Source organism: Sceloporus occidentalis, unplaced genomic scaffold (genome assembly GCF_023333645.1).
Source record: "Sceloporus occidentalis isolate IW3139 unplaced genomic scaffold, rSceOcc1.0.p SCAF_6, whole genome shotgun sequence".
Lineage (NCBI taxonomy): Eukaryota > Metazoa > Chordata > Lepidosauria > Squamata > Phrynosomatidae > Sceloporus > Sceloporus occidentalis.
Genome location: NW_028316986.1, coordinates 93,791,920 through 93,815,178, shown reverse-complemented (window position 1 = coordinate 93,815,178; position 23,259 = coordinate 93,791,920). Strand labels below are relative to the sequence as shown.

The 23,259-nt window shown below is 37.5% G+C and overlaps 1 protein-coding gene across 1 annotated transcript in view; it reads left to right on the top strand.

Moving 5' to 3' along the window:
• The window catches only part of LAMA2 (laminin subunit alpha 2), a 609,129-nt gene that overhangs the window by 571,481 nt on the left and 14,389 nt on the right, over positions 1–23,259 (top strand). Inside the window, exons 55-60 of the mRNA XM_089530405.1 lie at positions 2,318–2,466; positions 10,420–10,596; positions 11,618–11,813; positions 17,970–18,029; positions 20,500–20,612; positions 23,022–23,211. Coding sequence (XP_089386531.1) covers positions 2,318–2,466; positions 10,420–10,596; positions 11,618–11,813; positions 17,970–18,029; positions 20,500–20,612; positions 23,022–23,211 — 885 coding nt within the window. The remainder of the gene's footprint in view (positions 1–2,317; positions 2,467–10,419; positions 10,597–11,617; positions 11,814–17,969; positions 18,030–20,499; positions 20,613–23,021; positions 23,212–23,259) is intronic.

Below are 23,259 nucleotides of genomic sequence, written 5' to 3'. Positions count from 1 at the left end.
AAGCAGGTGGCAGACTGCTTGAGGTGGGTTGGGGGACATGGAAAGCATGTTCAGTGGCCAGGACTTGCCACCACTGTCCTACACCAGATATGGCATCTGAAGTCTAGTAGGGGGACTATGAAGACTATGTGCCTGGAGGCACGACCTTGCCACTATCTCTAATGCTTTGAGACTGCTTCTTGCCCTGGTAGGACTTTTATTCATTTATTTGTGGTTTTTCCACTTTTGCAGGGGCCCTGCAGCCTTAACACCCACAAATACAGAGGACCAACTATATAGTGATTCATGTAATGGTTTCTATGAAAGCATTTTCCTTTTTACCTATTGGTCAGTTGACACTGCTTATATACTGATTTAATTTTTAAAAAATGATTCTGTAGTTTTCTGTCTAACAACCCAAACAGTACCGAGGCATGATAAGCCTGTATGTGTCTTCTTTCCTTCCTGCATTCTGTTATTTTCAGTCAATAACATTATAGCAACATAGGCTCGAAATACATGGGTGATATGAGGCGGCCTTCGGATGCTTTGGGAGCATGGCATTTATATAATGCATGCCACTTCGATGTCATGCTCTGGTCCTTCAGACTGGAGCAAAAATGAATCAGTCTAAACTTACTCCTGGAGACACAGCTTGAGACCTTCCGCCTGCTTTGGGAATGCGCCATGCAGCCACTGCAGCCCCAGCCCAATTGTGGCCAGAACTGCTTCTTCCCAGCCATATGTTTCACATCATTCTGAGCCGAACTTTTTAAAAATTGTGACCTGTATGATACAGTTACACATTAGTGTATTCTCGACAATATTGTTTCATTATAATGTACTTCTAAACTACACAACTTATCTTTTTCATTCTCTCATTTAACAATTATCCATCATATCAACAATTGCCTCTTTTTTGCAATACAACCAGAAGTTAATATCTTGAACAAAAAATATTAATATAATTTTGCTGGGTACCAAGGGTGAGATTAAAGAGGGCAGAATTGTGAAAATAATATTTGATTATTTTGGTTGAAGATATTAATATTATTAATATTATTATTAATATTAATATATTGAACCAAAATAATCAAATCTTATTTTCACAGTTCTGCCCTCTTAAATCTCACCCTTGGTTTCCAGCAAAATTTCTAGACAGACACACTTTGGACATCATTCAAAACCCCATACGTAATCTGAAGGATTACAGAAACTCTTCATAAAAAAACTGCTTTATTTTTTTTAAATCCTCAACACCCTTCCCCAAAGTCTCTCCCTCCATCATCATCTCCATATTCAAGATGGTTCTTCTCTGAATCTAAATCTTCAGTATCCCCAACAGTCTCCCTGTCAAAATCATGCAATTCTCTTCTGGGTCTCCTTTATCTCCCCATTTATTCTCCAAATCTCTGTCTTCAATGTTGTTATCCATCAGGTCAGGCTCTGTGTTATGTTTCAACAGAATAAATTTCATCAAATAAATGTTCCCCCAAATCTCCTTCCAAATAAATTATTTTCCTCATCTCAAACTCTGCATGTTTGACAATTCACTCTCCTCTCCACAGAGCTTCTATGGAGAATGTGTCAACCAGCCATTTTCCACACTGTCAAAATCAGAAGATACTTTTTTCCATTGCTATTGAAGTGTCCCTGCAAATTGGAAATAAAAATGCATCAAAATATGTGTTTCATTCAATACATTTAAAAACAAACCAGTTTTAGCAATGTGTTAAATATGATGATTTATGCAGAAAGAACATGGAGCTATGAATGAACACATGTCAAAGTGAAATGGATTTGAAACCTTCCATGAAAAACTATCCCTAATATAGAGATTATGACCATTAGCTTCTGCTATAATCACCCACAGTTTACTTTTAACCATGGCAGCAAGTACATAATATGCTTTATGATGTTCTGAGTTGGCATCTGCAATATTTAGCATATATACTTCTTCATGCTCCATGTATTGACTATACTTTCCCTTTTATTGAGAGAAGAAACACTTTTATTTTTGAGATTTTTTTTGCTGCAACTTTAATACATGATTACAGTAAACACAGAATATGCCAACTTTCAGTGGTTTGTGTGGGTGCTGTATCAATTTGACTCTCTTTTCAAAGAAGACAATCCTAAAGGAAGAATTTAGGTTTGTAAAACAGTGTGCTTTAGATTAGAAATACATTTTAATATCAAATCATTGTCATCAGTGCCTAAATTGGGGTACATTCTCAGGTTCATCCATAATAAAATATACAGCAGCTTTTGCTCTCTGTTCATTTCTGTTATACATAAAAGGAGGAAACTCCTCTTAAAAAACTGGTTCTTGTTGCAGGCCTATTATGCTGTGTTCCTGAATGGAGGTCGACTAGAAGTGCATGTCTCTAATGGAATACGGGACCCTCGCAGGATCACTATCAAGCCTGAATTTGGCGAGTTTCATGATGGCAAAGAACACTCCATCTGGATAGAGAGGCTTGCGGGGTAATAAATCAGAATATTGAGGGCACTGTGTTTCCAGTCTAACATCTGCAACTACTATGAGGAGGGACGAATGGGATCTCTGCAGTTTTCATTTAAAAATCATCTTCTGACAGTGATGATTTCATTATGACATAGGTCATGCGTGAGTGTAGGCATTGCTGCTTAAAACTTTCATTAATCTAAATTGGAATGTTTAACCTTTGATACTTTTTGCAAATACACTTTATTAATATAATTTGTGCAGCTGAGGAATTGGATCTTGAACTAATATTAAGGAACAGCTTCCAAAAGGAAAGGAAAGCAGCATCAGTAGCTTGTGCCACTCACACTGACTTGAAACTAAAAGTTCTTTAATAAGTTTTTCTAGTAGAAGTTTGGGAATGCTACCTTTTGAAGCAGAAAAGCCATCTACAGCTTTAAGAGTCACTTGGTAGCCACTGTAGATATGTACTGTATCTTCCCTTCTTCCTACCAAGCAGCAATTGAGAGGAAGCAGGGAAGCTGAACAAGGAATGTGAATGGCATTGGCTCTTTGACACACAGTAGCAGCGTGGTTCATGCCAGAATAAGCCGGTGCTAAATGCCTTTGTGCTGATATAACACTTGTACAGTTTGAACTAGGTTTTTTTTCCTTTCTTTTTCCTTGGTTATCCTTCTTTCCCCTTCAGTAGCTGCTTCATAGTGTGGGAAGGATGTCTGACATGCACTTATGCCATATCTACCAAATCAGGCTTTTAAAGGAATGAGACAGTTCTTGGAAGGAGGTAACCAGAGATGCTGTTCTCTCTTTGAGGTGCAAAATCTAAAGCTAACATGTAATACAGTCAGCCCTCCTTATCCATGGATTTTTTATCCATGGATTCAGGCATCCACAGCTTGAAAATATATTTTTTAAAAACTATAAATTCCAAATAGCAAATCTTGATTTTCCATTTTATATAAAGGGTATCATTTTGCTATGCCATTATATTTAATGGAACTTGAGCATCCACAGATTTTCTTATCCAGCGGATAATAAGGACCCACTGTATTATGATATTTGTATACTAAATGCAATTTAAAAAATTCATAATTTGGCTAGTTTTTAAAAAAATGAGGGATGTATTCTAGTAAGTAAAAATGCTCTCTAATAGCATACAGTCTGGAAACATGAGTGACTAACACTCCTTTTGACTATGGAGATTATCACATGAGGGACGCACCATCCCTGTCCCATCACTGTCCCATCCTTCCTGCAATTGTAGGAAGGACTTTTACATCACATTTGCGCTTTTCCCATTCAGGAAGTGCAAATGACCACAATGGTGCTAAAGGCTTTCTGATGAAATCATGCCAATCTCATAATTAATCTGGCATTAACCCCTCATTTAAGTGACATTGGATGGCATTTTGTATTAATGGAGGTTTGTGTTAATACAGTGCTGCAGTGATGGGTTAATGGCAGTTAATGATGCGATCGGTGCAACAACTTGAAAGCTTTTCGCGACATCGGGATTAAGGACAGGATAAGGATGGGGGAATGATCCAGTCCTTCTCCTGTCCCTGGTAAATGTATGCATTCCCCATACTTTGGGATGCACTTATCCACATGTTCATTGGAGCAAAGTTAAAATGGACAGCCCACTGTTTTCTATTTTTATGAGTGTTTTTGTGTAGGTCAGGTGGGGGTAATGAAGAAACATTTTTATTAAGTCATAATATTTCAAGTTAGAAGGCTTTGGTCTGGTTCCTTTAGCAATGTATGTCCCCCCCTTCTCCCCTACCCAACCAGTGGCAGCTGAGTGGATTCCATGCCAGGGATAAAGTGAATCCACTCTGGGTATTGTTCCAGACTGTAAGGGATCTGTCCAAGCTGCTAAATCCTATCCCCCAAATTACATCTGGAGTAAAACCCAGAGCCAACAGTGAACAGTGAATGCCTGACTTGGAAGTTATAGCCACCATTGTACCCTACACAGAGAGAATGCCGTTTAGTTTCATGTGTTCAATAATGGTTCCTTATAGCCAAGCCTAATTAACTGTGTAGCACATTACACCTATTTGTCTGGGATTCTGTAATGAAACAATGGTGCCCAAGAGCAAAATGGCAGAATGTATTTATTTTATTTTATTTCATGTATATGCCACCTTTCTCCCCAAAGGACCCAAGGCAGCTCACAGATTTAATGTAGGTCCCCATTTAGGGACAGATGAGCTAAGTAACTCCTTTGATCAGTTACCTAGGAGGATGTCAGCAGCTGAAGTAAATAGCACAAACATCTTCCCTTGAAGCCACAGTGATGGAGAAATAAGGCACGTTATGGGTCTACATCCCATGTGTTGATCTGTTTCTAAATGATACATATATTTTTTTAAAAAAATCCATATGAGCAATCACTTTTAGCTATGTATTTTGTCACAAAGTACACTCATCCCTCCACATTTGCAGCTATGACTCTTACGGATTTGATTATTCATGGATTTTATTAATATGTTCTTTAGGAATAGCTAGGTCCTCAAGCACACCTCTATGGTCAACTTTAACCAAAAGGTCACACTGAAGGACCTAAAGATTCCTAGAGAGAACACTCCAGTATGCATTTGTAGTTCCTCATGCTCAAATCTGTGGTCAATATCTGGCAGATGTTGAACACAGAGTTGCACTGGAGGACCTAGAGATTCCTGGAGAGGTGTTCTCTCAGGTAAAAACATAGTGTTTTTGTTATTTGCAGTTTTTCCATATTCACGGGGGTCCTGCAAACATGGAGAGATGAGTGCATACTTTACTGCGTGGGTACTGATGTTTTCAGAGTCATGAACTTCACTGGAAAGCTCAGGAGACTAAGGTCCAAAACACACTGCAGAAATAATCCAGTTTGAGACCACTTTAACTGCCCTGGCTCAATGCTAGGGAGTGCAGGGAACTGCAGTTTTGTCAGACATTTAGCCTTCTCTATCAGAGAGTTCTGGTACCATAATAAACTAAAATTCCCAGGATTGTCTAACACTGAGCCAGGGCAGTTAAAGCGGTCTCAAACTGGATTATTCCTACATCGTGTTTTGGATCTATGTTTCAACCTATAGTTTAATTCAGAAGGTATGGATTTGGTCATGAACCAGCATGGTATAGTTTAACAAATAGATGGAGGGAGGCATCAATTGGTCTAAAGCAGTGATTTCCAAACATTGGTCTTCCAGGAATTTTGGACTTCATCTCCCTGAAGCCCTAGCCAGTTTGGCCAGTAGCCCGGAATTCTGGGAGCTGAAGTCCAAAATATCTGGAGGACCAAAGTTTGGGAACCACTGGTCTAAGGCAACCTCAAAAGAAGACAGTGTTTACAAATGGTGAAGAACAAAAAATGAAAAAGATCTACCTGCAGTGTGTTGAGGGAACATTTTACTCTATCCAAAAAAGAAATGCTATCGAGCTGTAAAACCCTTGTGTGCATCTCTAGATGAAAGATGGAAGTATAACTTGTGTGCATTTTCATTTTGCATCAATCTGAAGCCACCAAAATAAAGATTTGTTTAGAGGCAATGAGGAATTACTTTGATCATTAGGTTTTATTCTTCAGTTGCATCTCTAATAGATCCCTGTAAAATAAATTGATTCACTTCTTTTTCTGTTACTGTTGAATCCATTTTGTCAGAATTTAAATTATTTTCTGATCCCATTACTATATATATATATATATATATATATATTCACAGGCAAAGATCTTCTCCATTTACCCCAATGCTTTTTTTATTTATCCTGAGATACTGCTTTGGGTTTATGTAGCATAACTCTCTACATATGGAGTTACTGATTGATTCTGCTAGGCAACCTTTGTATTAAATGGTAACTGGATGTACAACCTGATGCAAACCCAATATATGTGCACAACAGCACTATAGGTACAGATCTGCATCACAACTTGAAAGCATTGCAGAAGTTTTTCACCAAACAAAAATGTCAATGTGCTTCCATAGAGGAATTTACACATGCATGACACCAACAGAATTCTTGCTTATACATTTCTCTTCTTATTTCAGACCATACTTTTCCTCAACAACAACAAAAAAGATATTAAATATACCTTGCAATATTTCCTTTGATTAAAAGCTTCCAGAGAGGAGGTTTTATATTTTCTACAGAAGGCACCAATTCTCTTTTGATAATATGAGAAATGACACTATTATCATCATTATCATCATCATTTACAGTATAATTTTAATAATAATAATGTAATATAATAATTATTGTTATTTACTGTATAATACTGTATACATATTGTTGCTAATCTGTTAGCCTGTGAGGGGATCTACTAACAGCAGCACATTATTGCTTTTACAGCACTCTCTAGTGGACAGAAATCCATGCTAGGTTCACTCTTACTGAATTTTCATAACCTTTTGTTTAAAACAGATGTACAATGGATTTGCTTTTCTTTCCCCTGTATAAGATGCAGGAATTGAAACAGAAAAAAACTATTAAACAAATCTTTTCATCTGTTAATCATTACACAGGCTTTATTTTATTAAAATCAGAGGACATTTCTGAGAACTCTTTGGGAAACTAATTGCCCATATAATTATAAACTAATTGCTTCCCATTCTGGAGTAATTATAAGAGAGTGGTGAGGACTGAGGTGCCTTTATTGTGTGCTGGCATTCAGTGCCAGAGTGTATAAACACTTCCACTGGTAACTTGGACAAAATGGAGAGCTTTGTAAATCACTAGACATTTATACAGAAATTCTGTTTATCACCTGCAGGAGTATCAAACAAACTTAAGAATGTCTACTATTGCTGGAAAGTTGGGATTTAAATATATAGAACATCAAATAGAAGATTGTTATTGTTCTTTCCTTTGGTGCAGAATTATGAGCTGTGAAGTCCTAGCTGCTCACCTGAAGAGTCAGATTTCCTCAAAGCTGTAATGTGCCTAATTCTCTGGGAGTAAACCTTACTGAATTCACTGTGGCTTGACATTTGAGTAGACCTGTATAAGGTTTAACTTTTAAAATAGCTTATTCTGTCTAAAGCTTAGACAAGGCATTCTCAAACATTCTACGCTTTAGCTATTGTAGAGACCTGAAAGTGTCCAATTATTATTATTATTATTATTATTATTATTATTAAGCTTTATTTATATAGCGCTGTAAATTTACACAGCACTGTACATACAGTCTTTTTAATTAGACGGTTCCCTGCCCTCAGGCTTACAATCTAAAAAGACACGACACAAAAGGAGAAGAGAATGGTGGTGGAAAAAGGGATGAGGTCCAGTATTTTTTCTCTCCCTCTGAGGCCTGGGCCAAGGTAGATGGACTGAAGGGAGGGCTCTTCTTAATTGAGGCCAAGCCCGATGGAGCTGGCCCTGCCTTTTCACTCACTCCCAGGCCAGATGGTATCATCAAGGCTCATCAGTCATAAAATGGTGGTTGAGTGTGACAAAATCAGCTCATACAGTAATTGCTGATATCTTTGTACATTTTGAAATCTCAAAATGTTTTGCCACAATTTTTTCTTGTAGGGAATTCCATAGGTCAGCTTTCCTCAAGTGTCTTTGAAAGCATCTATTTGAGAAATAATTTTGTATTCAGGAGTTTTAACCAGAGCAGACATTTTTTTTTCTATATTGTTTTTGTCACCATTCCATGTGCCTCTTAAAGCTTTCCAATTCATCCCTTGTCATTACTTTTCCCAGGAAATGTGTTATTTATAGCATTGTTGTTCTTCATTAAGTTTCTTCTCAAAGAAAACAATGAGTGATTTTAACAATTTTCTTCTCACTGTTGAAGAAGTTTTTGAAAACCATACAGTTTTCAAAGCTTATTCATAATTTAATACATGCTGTACAAAACATGTGTCATGATTGGCTTCAATAGAAAACAATATCCTCTGTAGAAAGCAGTATTTTCTAAGCTGTCCTAGTATAGAAAGTGACATTTCATCTCCAAAACAACACATGAGAATTTGGTACTGAATAAGTCCCAAACTAAAGATTCTTGCAAATCCAGAATTGTTATCATCAGAGTTTCTCAGCACTTTTTTTTTTTGGGGGGGGGGTGGGGTGGGGGGAATCAATCATTTTTTGAACATTTTCTAATAGTCTTTCCATCCCTAGTACTCATATCCCACATACCAGGATCTTTTTATCCCTTCCTTCTCCAGCTTTGCACTCAGGAATCCTACATCAGATAACATAGCTATACATCTTAATACTACCACACAAAACCTACCAAATAAACAGTCCCCCTCCAACCATTTCCATGTTGGTGGAGACCTTGGGGATGAATTAGATACATGTAGATCCTTTCCTGTTGCTGAGCATACTGCACCAGGCATCTTCCCACTCTCCAGCCATGAGAGTGCACTGCTTATACAATAGGTTGAAGGGAGGGACTTTCAGTCATTTCATGGTTGGAAGAGACTTCAACCTGGCCAGTGAATTCCAGTGGTGTGAGTCACATTTTATAACATCTTCATTCACGAACAAAATGCCAACAAAAGTCTCATCAAGAAAGTTTTCAAAACTATGAATTTTACATCTTGGCACGGCACAGGACCGACAAGTAAACGTGCATTGGGCATGCAGCAATACTGAAGCCCACCTGAAAGAAGGCCAAGAGCATTGGTGTGTCCTGTCCCTTCTACTTTTAAGATGCCGATTTAAGTAATTGTTCCCTGAGAGAAGGCTGAGATGTGCAGTCTCTGCACATGAGGGAAAGGAGAGGTGGGAGGGGAGGGTAAGCCACTTGACTTGAGCATTTTATCATACGTTGATTTTTCCCTAGCCTTTTGTGATATAGATCAGTTGTTATGAAGCCAAGCATTTCGAGAGATCTAGGAAAGCATAGGTTTTGATGCAACCATCTTTTTTTTCACGTTGGCATTGTCATTGTTTATAGCTTTGGAATCTGCCCAAGGGATTGAAATATATCCCAAAAATTGTGGGAAATTGTGCTATAATGTTGAGAAACCCTGATAATGAAAATCCTGGACTAATGAAAATGTTTGCATTTTGACACTTACCCTTTGCAAAACTTGCATATAGGTTTTTGCAAAGAAATTTTGTTTCCTGCATACATAATGCTGTTTTCTGCATACATAAAGCACATACATTTTGTCCAGAACAAGTCCAAATTCCAGAAGAACAAAGAATTAGACAAAATGCAGTTTTTCCATATCAAGCTCTGTGCATGTTATTCTTACTGCACACTTCAGCCTTACTGTTAAAATGAATCATTAAAAAAGTCATAATCCTGTCAGTTTTCTACACTAGCATGTTCACTATTTCCAGCATTGCTCACTGGTTGTGAGGGAAGGCAGACAAAATCTGCTGGCTGCAAGCTGCTAATTCATCCAATGCCTTACTTCCTTCATGGCTGCTGAAACTCATGGACTTTTCTGTTCTGCTGCCACCTATTATGAAGGTGTATTTATACTGTAGAAGTGTACCACCAAGATTCCAGCCTGTCAGCAGACTGCTTTTTTCAGCTTAACTATGCTAATATCACTCACATCTTACTGCTTCATTATTTTGTACATTTAAAAATAAGAAACTAGAGAGGTAAACTCCATTCCTTCCAGACAAAGAAGTAGAGAAAAATGTGTTTTAGAAAACTTTTTGCTTGCATTTTCAGCTTTAGATGCTTTCATCAGTGAGGTTTGCAAATCTGCATTTTAGATAGCTCTCTGCATTTTTTTAAAAAAATGGATTCCATATGGAATCCTTAAATATAGACAAATGCAGTCCTTTAAACAAACCCATATCCCTACCAGTCATTTGTTTTGTACCAAAGGAGGAACAGGAAGTACAAAATCCAGCCCAAATTTCCATCATTCTATCAATGGACAAGGTTTATTATTATTATTGTTGTTATTGTTATTATTATTATTATTATTATTATTATTATTGCTTTCTGAAAGAGCTACATCCCTAATAATTAGAGTATTTGTGTAACTGTCTTTTCATCATTTCTATAGGATGTTTGCCATACAAGTAGATGAAGACAGAAGACAGTCTCAGAGACTCCCATCAGATCAACCTATTTCTATTAAGAAGCTTTTTGTAGGAGGGACACCACCTGAATTTCACATTGCTCCAATTAGAAACATACCTGCCTTTGATGGCTGCATATGGAACCTTCTCATTAATGCAGCGTAAGTATGTATGATTACCTGTCAGAACCCAACTGATGCTAACCTACATCCAAAATTCACCATGTAATAAATGTGGTTATCACATTTTTGCAGAGAAGGTCTCCCAAAGTGGTAAAATAAGTCTGTTTGTCATAACATTAGATTTACCCTACCTATGTATCTTGCATGCTTTATTTTGTGACTGATCATTAGAAGTTAAACATGGACTTAATTTTTGCTGATTCACAAACTTTGAGGAATCCTCTTGAGGGAGAAAATAAATTAAGCAGAGGGAATATGCATTCGCTTTAAGACAGGAGTGGGGAAGAGACAGCTCTTGGTCTGCACAGAACTCCCAAACCTCACTGGTGTCCCCAGAGTCCCCAGATCCACCAGAAGATATTGTAGGTATAATTTCTGAGTGATTTTATGTCCCCAAACTATGCATGGGCTGCCAAAAACCATTTTCCTTTAAACTTCCATAGTTGAATGTTGCCTCCCCCATCTGAGGAAGTAGACTCAAGTCTACAAAAGGTTGTAGACTTACTACCAATGTCTATCTTTCAGTCTCAAAGGTGCTCCAGAATCTCTTTGCATGTTTTTCTCCCAGATATTGTTCAATATCCTAATACTAGAGCAAGAGCACATGCGTTTCTATACTGCTTTATAGTGCTAAGCACTCTAAGAAGTTTTCAATGAGTAAATTGCCCCCAATAAGCTGGGTACTATTTTACCGACCTACGAAAGGATGGACAGCAGAGTCATCCTTGGAGCCCTGCAGGATCAAATTCACAATGTTTTGGCTGCAGTACTGGCATTTAACTACTGAACCACCAGTGCACCACTGCGCCACTAAACCACAAGGTTCTTCTTTACCATGATGGTGAATAAAATGGAAGACATTTTAAATGGATTCAGAATTGTTTGTTTGTTTGTCTGTTTTAAAAGTCATATGTTATGTACATTGAAGAGATAAATTCATAATCACTTTGGAATATTGCTTATAAATCCATTTGACATTGCTTTTATTGTGTATTTTTAGTCCAATAGATTTTGCCCAACCAGTATCCTTTGAAAATGCAGACATTGGTCGGTGTCCTGATTTAGGACCACCACATGAAAAAGAAGATGAAGATGAAGGTTCCCGTGCTACAGTCATAATCCAACCTGAACCAGACATGCATGAGAAGAAAGCAAGTTCCACTTCCTCTCCTCCGCCACCTTTCCCACCCTTCCCTGTAAGTCTGCTTTGTTTTATTACACGGGTGTGTGATTTTTAATCATATGTTCTTACACAGGACAGTGAAACTGCAGAATTATATGGTGATAATATATTCACTATTTCTTTGATTTGTTTATATACTACTTTAAAAATGGGTTGTTTGTGTGCTTACAGACCCTTAATCTGACATGAAAATCATACCCATTTTCAAGATTGTTTGACTGGAAGACAGTATCTGTGTTATGAAGCATATTGTTTGTTACATTAAGAAAAACAAGGGACACATCAAAAGAGTTTGTTATGACAAGTTACTTGTGACTAAACTATGGTCCACTATATTTAGTGGAGAAACACTCAGTTGGGTAGCTTATTGTGTTCTAATCATTTTAGTGGTACTTTAGTTTCAAAATTAGACACATTCTTTGCCATTAGACACTGAATAGGTTTATCTTGTGACATCCTAACTATGAACTCATTCTTTTCATGTGCACACCAGTTCAGTTAGAAATCCAACCACTCCACTCCTGGCCAGAATATAGAATACAGAGTCTGGAACATGCCATCTGCACCAACAAACCTGGATGCACAGACATAATTGATTCTGGGCAAAGTTGAACACTCATATAATTTGCTTATTTGACCAGTGATTTCCCCATAAGATCAGTTCCAGAGCAGCAAGATGGGTCTGTAGGCCTTTCTGCTCAATTCTGTGGGAATTATTGATTGTTCAGGTCTCCCATTTAGCTCAGCCATAAGATTTAACTTTGGCATATAGGTGTAGGTATGCACAGGATACAATTAGCACTTGTCAACTTCAGTCATCTTATTACCAGCTTCTTCTGTGACGTCTCAGTGGTTCCCAAACGGTGGGGCACAAACAGTGGGGGCACAAGAGTTGTTCAAAGGAGATGAGGGGCTTAGAGACCCTGATTCCCCTCTCCTCCTACTCTTTCCAAACATTTTATGTGTAAAATTTCCATATGTATTGAGTTAAACAGCAGTAATATCCATTACAGAAAGTTACAACCAAATATATTAATATGTCTTCTATCTCTTTCCCACAGAAAATATCACATAGGAATAGCTTCCCATAGAGTAATCTATTTGATTTTACTGCTGGCACCTCTATTAGCAGTGTAACTTTGGCCCTGTTATATTTGTGAGATAACTACCAGTGTAATAAAGAATGAGTGGAGTTCACTAACATATTTGTATCCATGCCACCTTTCAAGCGATAGCAATTTTTCAGTTTGCAATGAAATGGCTTATGTACCAACCTGTCATCTAAAGGGGAACAGGGTAGAATCCCATTACTCTGTCTCTTCTCCTTCAAAAGATAGAAGTGATTATAGGTCAGAGTGTCAACATTGCAAACATTGCTCTCTCTGTTTCCAGTGACAAAAGCTTGGCGTCTGTTTACTGCTTTCATCATTTGCTCTTGCAGAAGCCACTGTAATAAAATCAAGCCAATACCTTTTCTTGTCTACTACAATTGCAATATTATATATCAGAATCCAAAATCCACAAAAGAGTGATACCTTTGTTGGGTCAACTAAAAAGCACAAATATATTATGCAAGCTTCTAAATACATTATGCAAGCTTTCAATGTGTGTTTGATTAGGTTTTATATTATATATTTGAGTATACTACAGATAAGGTTATATTATATATAACATTGAGAGCCAGCATGGTTTGCTAATGGTTTGAACATTGAACTATGACTGCAGACCAGGGTTCAAATTCCCACTCAGCCATGGAAACCCTTTGGGTGACCTTGGCAAGTTAAACTCTCTCATTCTCAGATGAAGGCAAAGACAAACTCCTCCTCTCAACAAATCTTGCCTCCCCATAAAAAAAACAACCCAGTGATAGATTCATTTTGAGTTGCCATAAATTGCAAACAACTTGGAGGCACACAACAACAATATGTAACAGTCTATTATATATAATGTTACATTATTCAAAATTATTTTATATATTATAATTATTATAATGTTTATAATAGCTTTGGATCCAAAGCAGGACAGTTGTGCTATAATATATATATTTTTGTCCTCTGTCCTACACCTCCTTGGACCCCTGAAAAAGTATCTCAGGAAGCTAAAAGGACCTTCCTGAACAGCATGGGAAGGGGCTCCAGTGGAATAAGAGGATTTTCAAAAATCAAGCAGAAGTATTTTGCCCAAATAAATATTTGTTGGTGAATGTGATTCACACAAGGTATCTTAACAAGCAAGGGAATCAGTAATTCTTAGAAGGCTAAGTATTTGCTGTAAATGGGTACTTTACAATAGTCTGACTAAAGAAAAATGAACTATGAAATAGTTTCTAGCCAAGATTAGCTGTCATAGTAATAGAAGATGTTAACTGTATATTATTATTCTAGTACATACCTGTGGCATAAATCAGCACTTTTTATTAATTCCCACAAGGTGGCGTAAGGGTAGCATGTGGAAGCTAATAATAGTATTTTGTTTTCCATTTTTTAGTTCCTTTAAAAAAAAAACGTATCTTTTTATAAAATTGTGTTGGTGATACAAACAAGTTCAGCCAGACCATTCTAGCAAAAAGCTGGGACCCTGCTTTTCAATCAGAGGGGCACTTAAGCCAGACCATAATGTTTCCAGCTTAGAATGGAAGCAAGATTTAGAATGAATACTTCTTTTGTGTTTCCTGTACAGCCATGAACTATATAAAGATTTGCTCTAGTACATATGCAGATTGGGCAAATTTGTCAGATGGAAAGCACATTCCATTGGTTTTTCATTGTAAAAATTAAAAGCAAAATAAAATCTTCCATGTCAACAAGTAATGTTTTATTTTTATTTATTATTTTATTTGTTTCATTTGTATGCCACCTTTCTCCCCAGAGGGGTAATAAGATGATGGGGCTGTAATATGTACTTTATAAAAACGATACTGTCCAGATGTGAATGTAATAAAATTACCCTCTACTGTGATTACTATAGAAAAATATATAATAATGTTTAAACCTCAATAGATTTTAAAATACCATACATTTGTTGGTAAACTTGTTCTTTTGCAGGTATGATCTGTCTTAAACTGTTAAGCGGTTCTAAATTGATATGAAATATGAAGCCTCTTTGGGGACAGAAAAGCATACAGAAGTATACAGAAGGTCCTAAATTCAGTCCCTTCTAGCCCAGATCCAGAGTGAGAAACCTTGGCCCTCCAGATGCTTTACACCACAACTCCCACTGTCCCTTATCATTGATCATACTGGAAGGGACTGGTGAGAGATTTGGAACCAAAACATCTAGAGGAAAAGAGGTTCCACATCCTTGTAGTAGGGAATATTATTTTAGATGAACCAATGGAAAGTATTTGTTGGTGTTAGGCAGCTTTGTACATTCAGTGTCTATCATCATTTCTTTCTCCCTTCTGATCTGTTTAATGGAATGATGCAGTAAAGATAATAATAGATATCGAAAAGCTAGGCTGGAATCCTACACTGGGAGGCATGTATGTATTGTGTAGCTACATCTCTGTAGATAAATATCATGAAGATTCCCTTCTACTCCACAAATAACTTCAATGTGTCAGCAGCATACACGCTCCATCCCAACCTGGCCATTTCTGTATTCTTTGAAAACAGGGAGATTGGCACGGATGCATTCAATTGTTTTCCTGTAAGCTGCAACCTTCAGGGACCTACACTGGTCCTTGGGAGGTCCCTGGAGATGACATCTACAAGAAAGTAGCTGGATGCATCCCCACTGATCCCCCTGCTTTCTGACAACACTGAACTGGCTAGGCTGGGAATGGGGGCTGCGCTGGTTACAAAGTCGGTTTAAGGAGGATTTTGGTCATTTCCACAATGATCCAAAAAGTGAATTGTGATGACAGAAATCCATCACTGTTATTCACAGATATGATTCCAGCCATAGTAAACGAAGACTTTGGAAGGAAAATTCCTACCCCAATAACCAAGCAATGTTCAAGAGTGTATCAGTAAAGTTTCCCTTTATGTTGAGGTAGTATCAGTTGGTCACTGAGTAAGCTTTGTCAAACAAGAGTCATGACGGTCCTTTGACTCTTTAATGCCTGGCTCTCTTAAGCATTAAATAGGTTTGATTTCCAGAGTTGATCACTATTTCAATAGGAACGAACATGTTGCTCTTTAAGGCCCTACAGAAGGCTGTTTTTTCCTCCAATTTTATTGCAACTGACTAACACAGCTACCCCTCTAAAACGTATTACTAGATGGCACAACCTGGGTGTAGTGTACGTTACCTTTAATGCATTACATTTGAGGACATCAAAGGGTGGAATAATAACATAACAGACAGCAATGCCATTGCTCTTTGGCTGTAATGTTTTGTGCAGTCAGTTTTGCCACTTTGGGACTATTTTATTATTATTATTTTAATGTATTTTTGTAAAACAAATGAAAAGAAGCACATCAGTAAAATTACATTCTTTAAAAAATGTAAAGTATTACCTTTTCAAAAATAATGGCTAGTATTAGCGCATTACTTTTTTTAAAAAAAGAAAAGAAAAAACAGTGTTCCAAGTTCTAGTATTTGTTTGGAAAACTTAAATATAGTAGATTTTTCAGGCTATGTGGCCATGTTCTAGAAGATGTTCTTTTAGATCATGTTCTAGAAGATGTTCTTTTAGAGCATGTTCTAGAAGATGTTCTTTTAGAACATGTTCTAGAAGATGTTCTTTTAGAACATGTTCTAGAAGATGTTCTTTTAGAACATGTTCTAGAAGATGTTCTTTTAGAACATGGTCACATAGCCTGAAAAACCCACAAAAAAACCATGGATGCCGGCCATTAAAGCCATCGACTTCACATTAAATATACAGTCGGCCCTTCTTATACACGGATTCAAGCATACACAGTTTGAAAATGTTCAAAAAAAGTATAAATTTCAAATATCAAACCTTGATTTTCCATTTTTTATAAGGGACACCATTTTGCTATGTCATTATAGTTAATGGAACATGAGCATCCACGGATTTTGTTATACAAGGGGGATCTTGGAACCAAACCCCAGCGTGTAACAAGGGTCCACTGTAGTAGAATTTCCCCATTTCCCCATGTTTAATTAGACCATTATAATTACATCTAATCTTCGTCAGCCTAAAGAATAAGTGTTACTGTGCTGCAGCATCTGAGCCATGGATGTCTCAGATATTTAATCTGACTATTTTCTGATGTGTTCCTAACAAAGTTAGCCATTTTGGCTTTATTCCTTGCAGGCACCTTTGTCATACTCAGGGGTTCTAAATAATTTCAAATGCTAGGGGTGGCTCTCCTCTTGGGTTGTTCTTGCTGCTGCTTTGTTTTGTATGTTGTGTTGCAGGCTGATGTGCCCTCCAGCTGTCCCAGTTTGGCAGGTACAGTCCCACTTAAATGAACTGTTACCTCACATTGTCAGCTGCTTTTAAAATGTCTCCATTTCTCTCTTCTCCTGCCCATTTCCTCCTTTGTTCTCAGCTTACTTTCACTTACTACAAAACTGGGTTTAATGTTCAAAAGTGGTTTGCACCCAGTTAACTCAGCAGGTGAGAAAGGAGAGGAGGAAATCTTGCCCTTCCCAATAGGCTCTGGCAAAAGTAAACTGCTGCAGCCTCTCCTAGCTGTGTTCTCTCCCTCATTAATAACTTTTACAATCTTGACCAAAGTCAGACGTTCCTTGGTTACAAGAGTCCCCATTTTCATCTCTGAAATATTGGAGATATGGGCTTAATGCAGGTATGCATGCAAGCTACAATTTGAATTTTTAATATGGCTTGGTGTTAGTTTTGAAAGACCTAGGGTGCGCTCACACTGCAAAGATAAACCATTTTGACACCACTTAAACTATTATGGCTCCATGTTATGCAATCCTGGCATTTGTAGATTGTTGTGGCATCAGAACTCTCTGCCAGAGAAGGCTGAATAGCTCACAGAACTACAAATCCCAGGGTTCCATAGCAATGAGCCATGGCAGTTAAAGTGGTGTCCCACTGGATTATTCTTGAAGGGTGGGTGCAGACCTAGTCAATTAAAAAAAACCAATGGGCAGAACAGCAGGTTTCTGTGTTCTGGATGTTATGAGCCCTAGGATGGATCACTCTCTACAAGAAATGCTATAACATGCTTAGTAAGACAGCATCAGTGACTGCTACTTTTGCCTCATGTCATTTACTGCTTCTCAGGATTTGCTTGCCGCTGAAGTGAAGAGTGCCAGCATTTCAGTTGACTTTGACGCTGTGATGGTATCTCTTAGTGTTTTCCCCATTATTAATTTTTGGTTTTATTTAACTCTGGTAGATGAACTGCAGTGTTGTTTCAGTGATGTTACCTTTTTTTTCCCTTTGTTACTAAATGCCAAAAAAAACAAAAAAACCACCCACAATTCATTGGTAGTGCAACTTTGTCTGTGGACAAATGGTGTGAGATAGTCAGACAGCAGTCTTTCCATTTCCCCCAAAAGTTCTACTGAAGGCATCAATATCCTGTCAAGCAGGAAATGTCACAACAGGAGGAGAACAGCTAAAAGAATTAATTTCAAGGGTTTTTTAAATAACTTCTCCGCAATCTTCATGATTATAAGCCCCATCAAGAATATAACTTTTTAAAAGTTATATTTCACAAACATTTAGTCAGTATTTATACACTGAATGCCTTTGGGTGTTCTTTCTTGACACTTTGACACATTGCAATATTTAATACAGTTTTCATTTTAGCAAGTGTTGTTTATCTTATTTCTTTGTCCAACAAATCAAAGCTTGTGCTGGACAGGTAAATGTATTTTTTTTTCTATGCACCACATAGAAAAGAAATTGTAAACAGAGGATTCATAGGGTGAGGAAACATATTTCCTTTGTCAATGGTCAGTTGCTGAAGGACTATCCTCACACATTTGTTAATGGGCTCTTCCAGACATCTTCCTGGTTTGGATTTCTGGTTCTACAATAGCACCAAACCAGGCTAAACCACAGGTAATACTGCAAAGGGAATGTGGTGGGTAGGTGAATAGAGTGAGTGTTTGGGGCACGATAGCAGTCCATACAAATCTTGATCATCTATCTGGATTAGCTCTTATGGCTATAATTAATCCCTTGAATAGGTGGCTCTTAAATGCCTCACCTTTGATACAGAGCATCAGTTACCCCAGAAAACATCATGTCTGGATGTGCCTTAATGTTTTTCACCCCCCTCTGTCTTCCTCTTTTACTTGCATCTTAGGAGTGGATTCAGAAGAGTATGTTTGTTCCCCCCCCCAAAAAAAAAATATATATATATATAAAAATAAGTTCTTACAAGATTTTAAAATTTTCATTTTATTTATTTTTGGCATGAAGAATAATGTTTCTGAAATACCAAAAGAAAATAAATTCCCCTTTAAAATACTGTATATATTTTCTGTTTTCCTACTGATCCTAAGGTATCATTTATTATTATCTTTTTAGTTTTGTCAAGCAAATCCTGCATCTTGCGTTATGTAGATCTCTGTTCATTGGAGTGAAAATGGAATGGAGGAGATATGGATAACTCAAGACTATTTAACAAAATGTTTAATAATATAAATGTCATATTATCAAGCAGTGGTGTTGTTAGGGTTGGCACAACCCAGTATGATATCTCATGGTGCCACCCACTGACCTCCTCCCATATCACATCATGCTGAATTCTTAGTAATATTTTTTGTACTAATGCTCATCATAAATTGTAATTCCCATATATCACTGACTGTAATAGTAACAGTTGTCACATAAAACAACTAACAAATTAAGTGAAAATGGGAAGGGAGTGAAAATGTCGATATGGTGCATCAACAAAAGAAAAGACTGCTATCATTCACAGTAACTGCTTCCTGGTAAGGTAGGATTCAGGGGTTAGGCCAAGAGACACTAGTTAGTTAAGTATAATGAGTTAAGTATAACTAAAGTAATTGGTCTATAATATCTGCCACGGTTTTTTTTTTAAAAAAACTGTACAATTAAAATAGAGCACACTCTTAAAAGCCCTTCCTTTAAAAACTTTCAGTTCTCAAAAGCCTTTCTGTCAAATTAAAAAAAAAAATCTTCTCCTGCCCACAGAAGGAGAGCTTTTAAACATGTGTCTTTTAAACTGTGATTAAAGCAGAGGGGAAAAGCACCTTTGGTGATACTTATCACATGATGTCATCTCCAAAGTGTGATTCTTGTGTCTCTGAAGTGTGGTTAGGGCATCCTTTATATAGGAAGAAGTCCCTTGATTATGCTTCCAATTACATCTGTATTATATCAGGCTCACCATGCAGTAATGCATACCCAGCATTGGGCAGTCACGTGGTCTCAGTATTGCTTTCTCTTCCCCACTCCTCCTCCCCACCACTAGCCCCAATCACTTTTGGTTTTTGGGGCGGTCACTTTCTTTTCTTTTCTTTTCTCCTCCTTCCCACCTTTAAATCACAGTACCATGATGGCTAAAATCAATTAAAAGACAAATAAACAATAAAAGAAAAGAATAACAAAAGGCACACTGGGCAGAGAGATGTGGTTGTGGAGGAAAAAGAGTCCATGGCTCAAACAGCCTTGGTAGTGTTAATTAAGGAACAGTGTGATAAGTAAAGCTCCCAAACCAGTATGTATCATGTTTCCTTCCCTAATGTGATTGAGGCGAGAATAAATTTCATGTGATGAACTCCTAAACTATGACTACCTCACGAGGAAAAGATTATGAGAGCCTTTTATTTTGCAGGAACATTGTGCAGCAGATGTGGAGCCAATTACCTTGGAAGGAGGCAAGCAGTTTGGTCTATCAAGGAACAGTCATATTGCAGTTGCATTTGATGACACCAAAGTAAAGAATAAGTATGTCCAGTTTCAAAATTAAGTGGTGAAAAAATCCATTCTTATAATACGGTATGCACTGAACAACAGAGATGGTTTTAGAGAAGGTGGCTACAGAGCAAGAATCTGAGCAGGATGACTTCTCAGTTTTTCTTTTCATACTGCATAAAATGTTTGAAATCTTCTAGAATTAAATTCTTTGCAAGAATGACATTTTAGACCTGAGGCCTTAGTACGTCTCTTTGTTCTGTGTTTAATTCCTAAATAGCTTAATAGAGCAAAGAGAAATCAAAGGAAAATGCCAAACAGAGAGACTTGGCCTATATTTGCCAGAAGTCATAGACAAATCAAAAGGCCATTCTTTTTTCTAGCATTAATTCCCTGGATTTATTTATATAGTAAATCACAGGCAATAAGACTGCAATTCTAGACAGAGTTTACTCACTAGATAATTCTGTCTAAGGTGGTCCAGTGGGATTTATTTCTGAGTGCATGGGCTTGTAGGTTTATTCCAATTTAGCCATCACGACTCACTTTTTTTGGCCATTGTATAATTCAGAATTCTAGCAGCTATACACTAAAATGGCCATTTCTGGGTTGTCAGACAGCAAAGTGGCAATATATCCAGCTTTTTTCCTTTAGTTGGTCATGCTGCAAGTACATAGTCTGCAGGGACATCCCTTGGACCTGTGGGAGTCCCTGAAGTTTATGTACTTGCAGCATGTCCAGCTGAAAGAAAGAAAGTAACAGCACTTCCTGCTGAAGGAAAATAGCTGGACATGTTTTCCTGATCCCCTCTCACTCTCTTAAAATTCAGAAAAACTCATGATTTACAAGCTAGGTTCAGAGAAGGGTAGCATCATTAGACATAGCTATGTGAGACATGTCTCCCAGTGCAGAATTTCTGTCTATATTTTGAAGTATGAATCACAGTACTTCATGATTCATATTCATGTTCGTGAATTCATATTCATGAATATGTATACGAATCATGAAGTATGAATATATCTCTTTTTCAGGTACAGTAAAGCTTGCTGGACTATTTTGAATACTGTACTAATGCCTTCAGTTTTAACTCCATAGCCTTACTTCTGTTTTTTTTTCTTTCTTTCTTTTTAAATATTTTATTAGTTTGGCTGCTACCCATATTGGACTGCATGGTTGTACGTAGGAATAAGTTCCATTCTGCATTGTAGGTCTGTTCTTTAAGAGCCCTGGTGGCACAGTGGTTAAATCCCTGTACTGCAGCCACTCACTCAAAACCATAAGGTTGTGAGTTCAATACCAGCCAGGGGCTCAGGCTCGACTCAGGCTTGCCTTCTTCTGAGGTCACTAAAATGAGTACCCAGCTTGTTGGGGGCAGTTAGCTTACACATTGTAAACCGCTTAGGGAGTGCTTAAGTGCACTGATAAGTGGTATAAAAATGTACTTGATATTAAGAAAACACATAGAAACTTGGATCCAGATTAGTTATACTATATAGCACTCAGTAGCAATACAACTACAACACATTATCCTTTTGAGTGGTAAACATAAATTTAAATCCACAAGAACAACCATGTAAATTACTTTGGAAAGAGTAATTTTGGAAAGAGTACTTTTTTTGGAAAGAGTAATTCTGCTCATTATCCTGGACATATAAAAAATCTGGTTGAGATTATGGCCAGGTATCACTAAGAGGCCTTTGAATGTACCGACTGTGCAATCTGAGCTTACTTTCATTATCAGGGGCTCTTTTGCACTATACAATTACAGCACTATAATTCCATTTTAACTACCATGGCTGCATCCTCTGGAATCCTGGGGTTTGTAGTTCAGTGAGGCACAAGAGATCTCTGGCTGAAAATTCTAAATACCTCTCCTTAGACTCCAAATTCCCTGGGTTTCCTAGCATGTCATCAAGGCAATGAAAGTGGAATCATAGTGCTATAACTGTGCAATGCAAAAAGCCCCATACCTCTTGAGAGGAATGTTTGCTCAGGGCTATCCATAAGTTTTGTCAGTGGGTTCCAGTTGGGAGCCTGCCTATATTTTACACCCTCTGGTATCTCATGCATCTTCTTTACTTCAAATGGCCTTATTCAACTTTCACACCCACTCATTTAAACAAACTGAAAGTCAAGGTGTGGCAGTTTGCTCTTAAAGGTGACTATTGGTCTCCTATGGACTGAGAGACAACTTTTGATCTAACTACTTTTCTGTACACATAAAGAATGGGTTGTTTCAGCCCTAAATCAGGCTTGTGCAGTAAGTGCATGAATATTACCTCTATGTACCTTGGCAAGTTCAGAAATGGGATATTAGGTGTCTTGGTTTTATTTGTCTCATATTTGCCTTTGGCAATGTTAGCTTTATGAGAAAGAATGAAATAGAAAATAGATTAATGCGTCCTAACTTTCTATTCCCTCCCCCCTTTCTCAAATGTTTAGACTCACCATTGAATTTGAAATACGGACTAAGGCTGAAAATGGTTTACTTTTTTATATGGCCCGGATCAATCATGCTGATTTTGCCACTGTTCAGATAAAGAATGGCTTTCCATACTTCAGTTATGACCTGGGACATGGAAACACCAGCACAATGATTCCCAACAAAATCAACGATGGCCACTGGCACAAGGTATGACATCATAATACCCCATTTGCTCATGAGCAGAATAAAACAGAG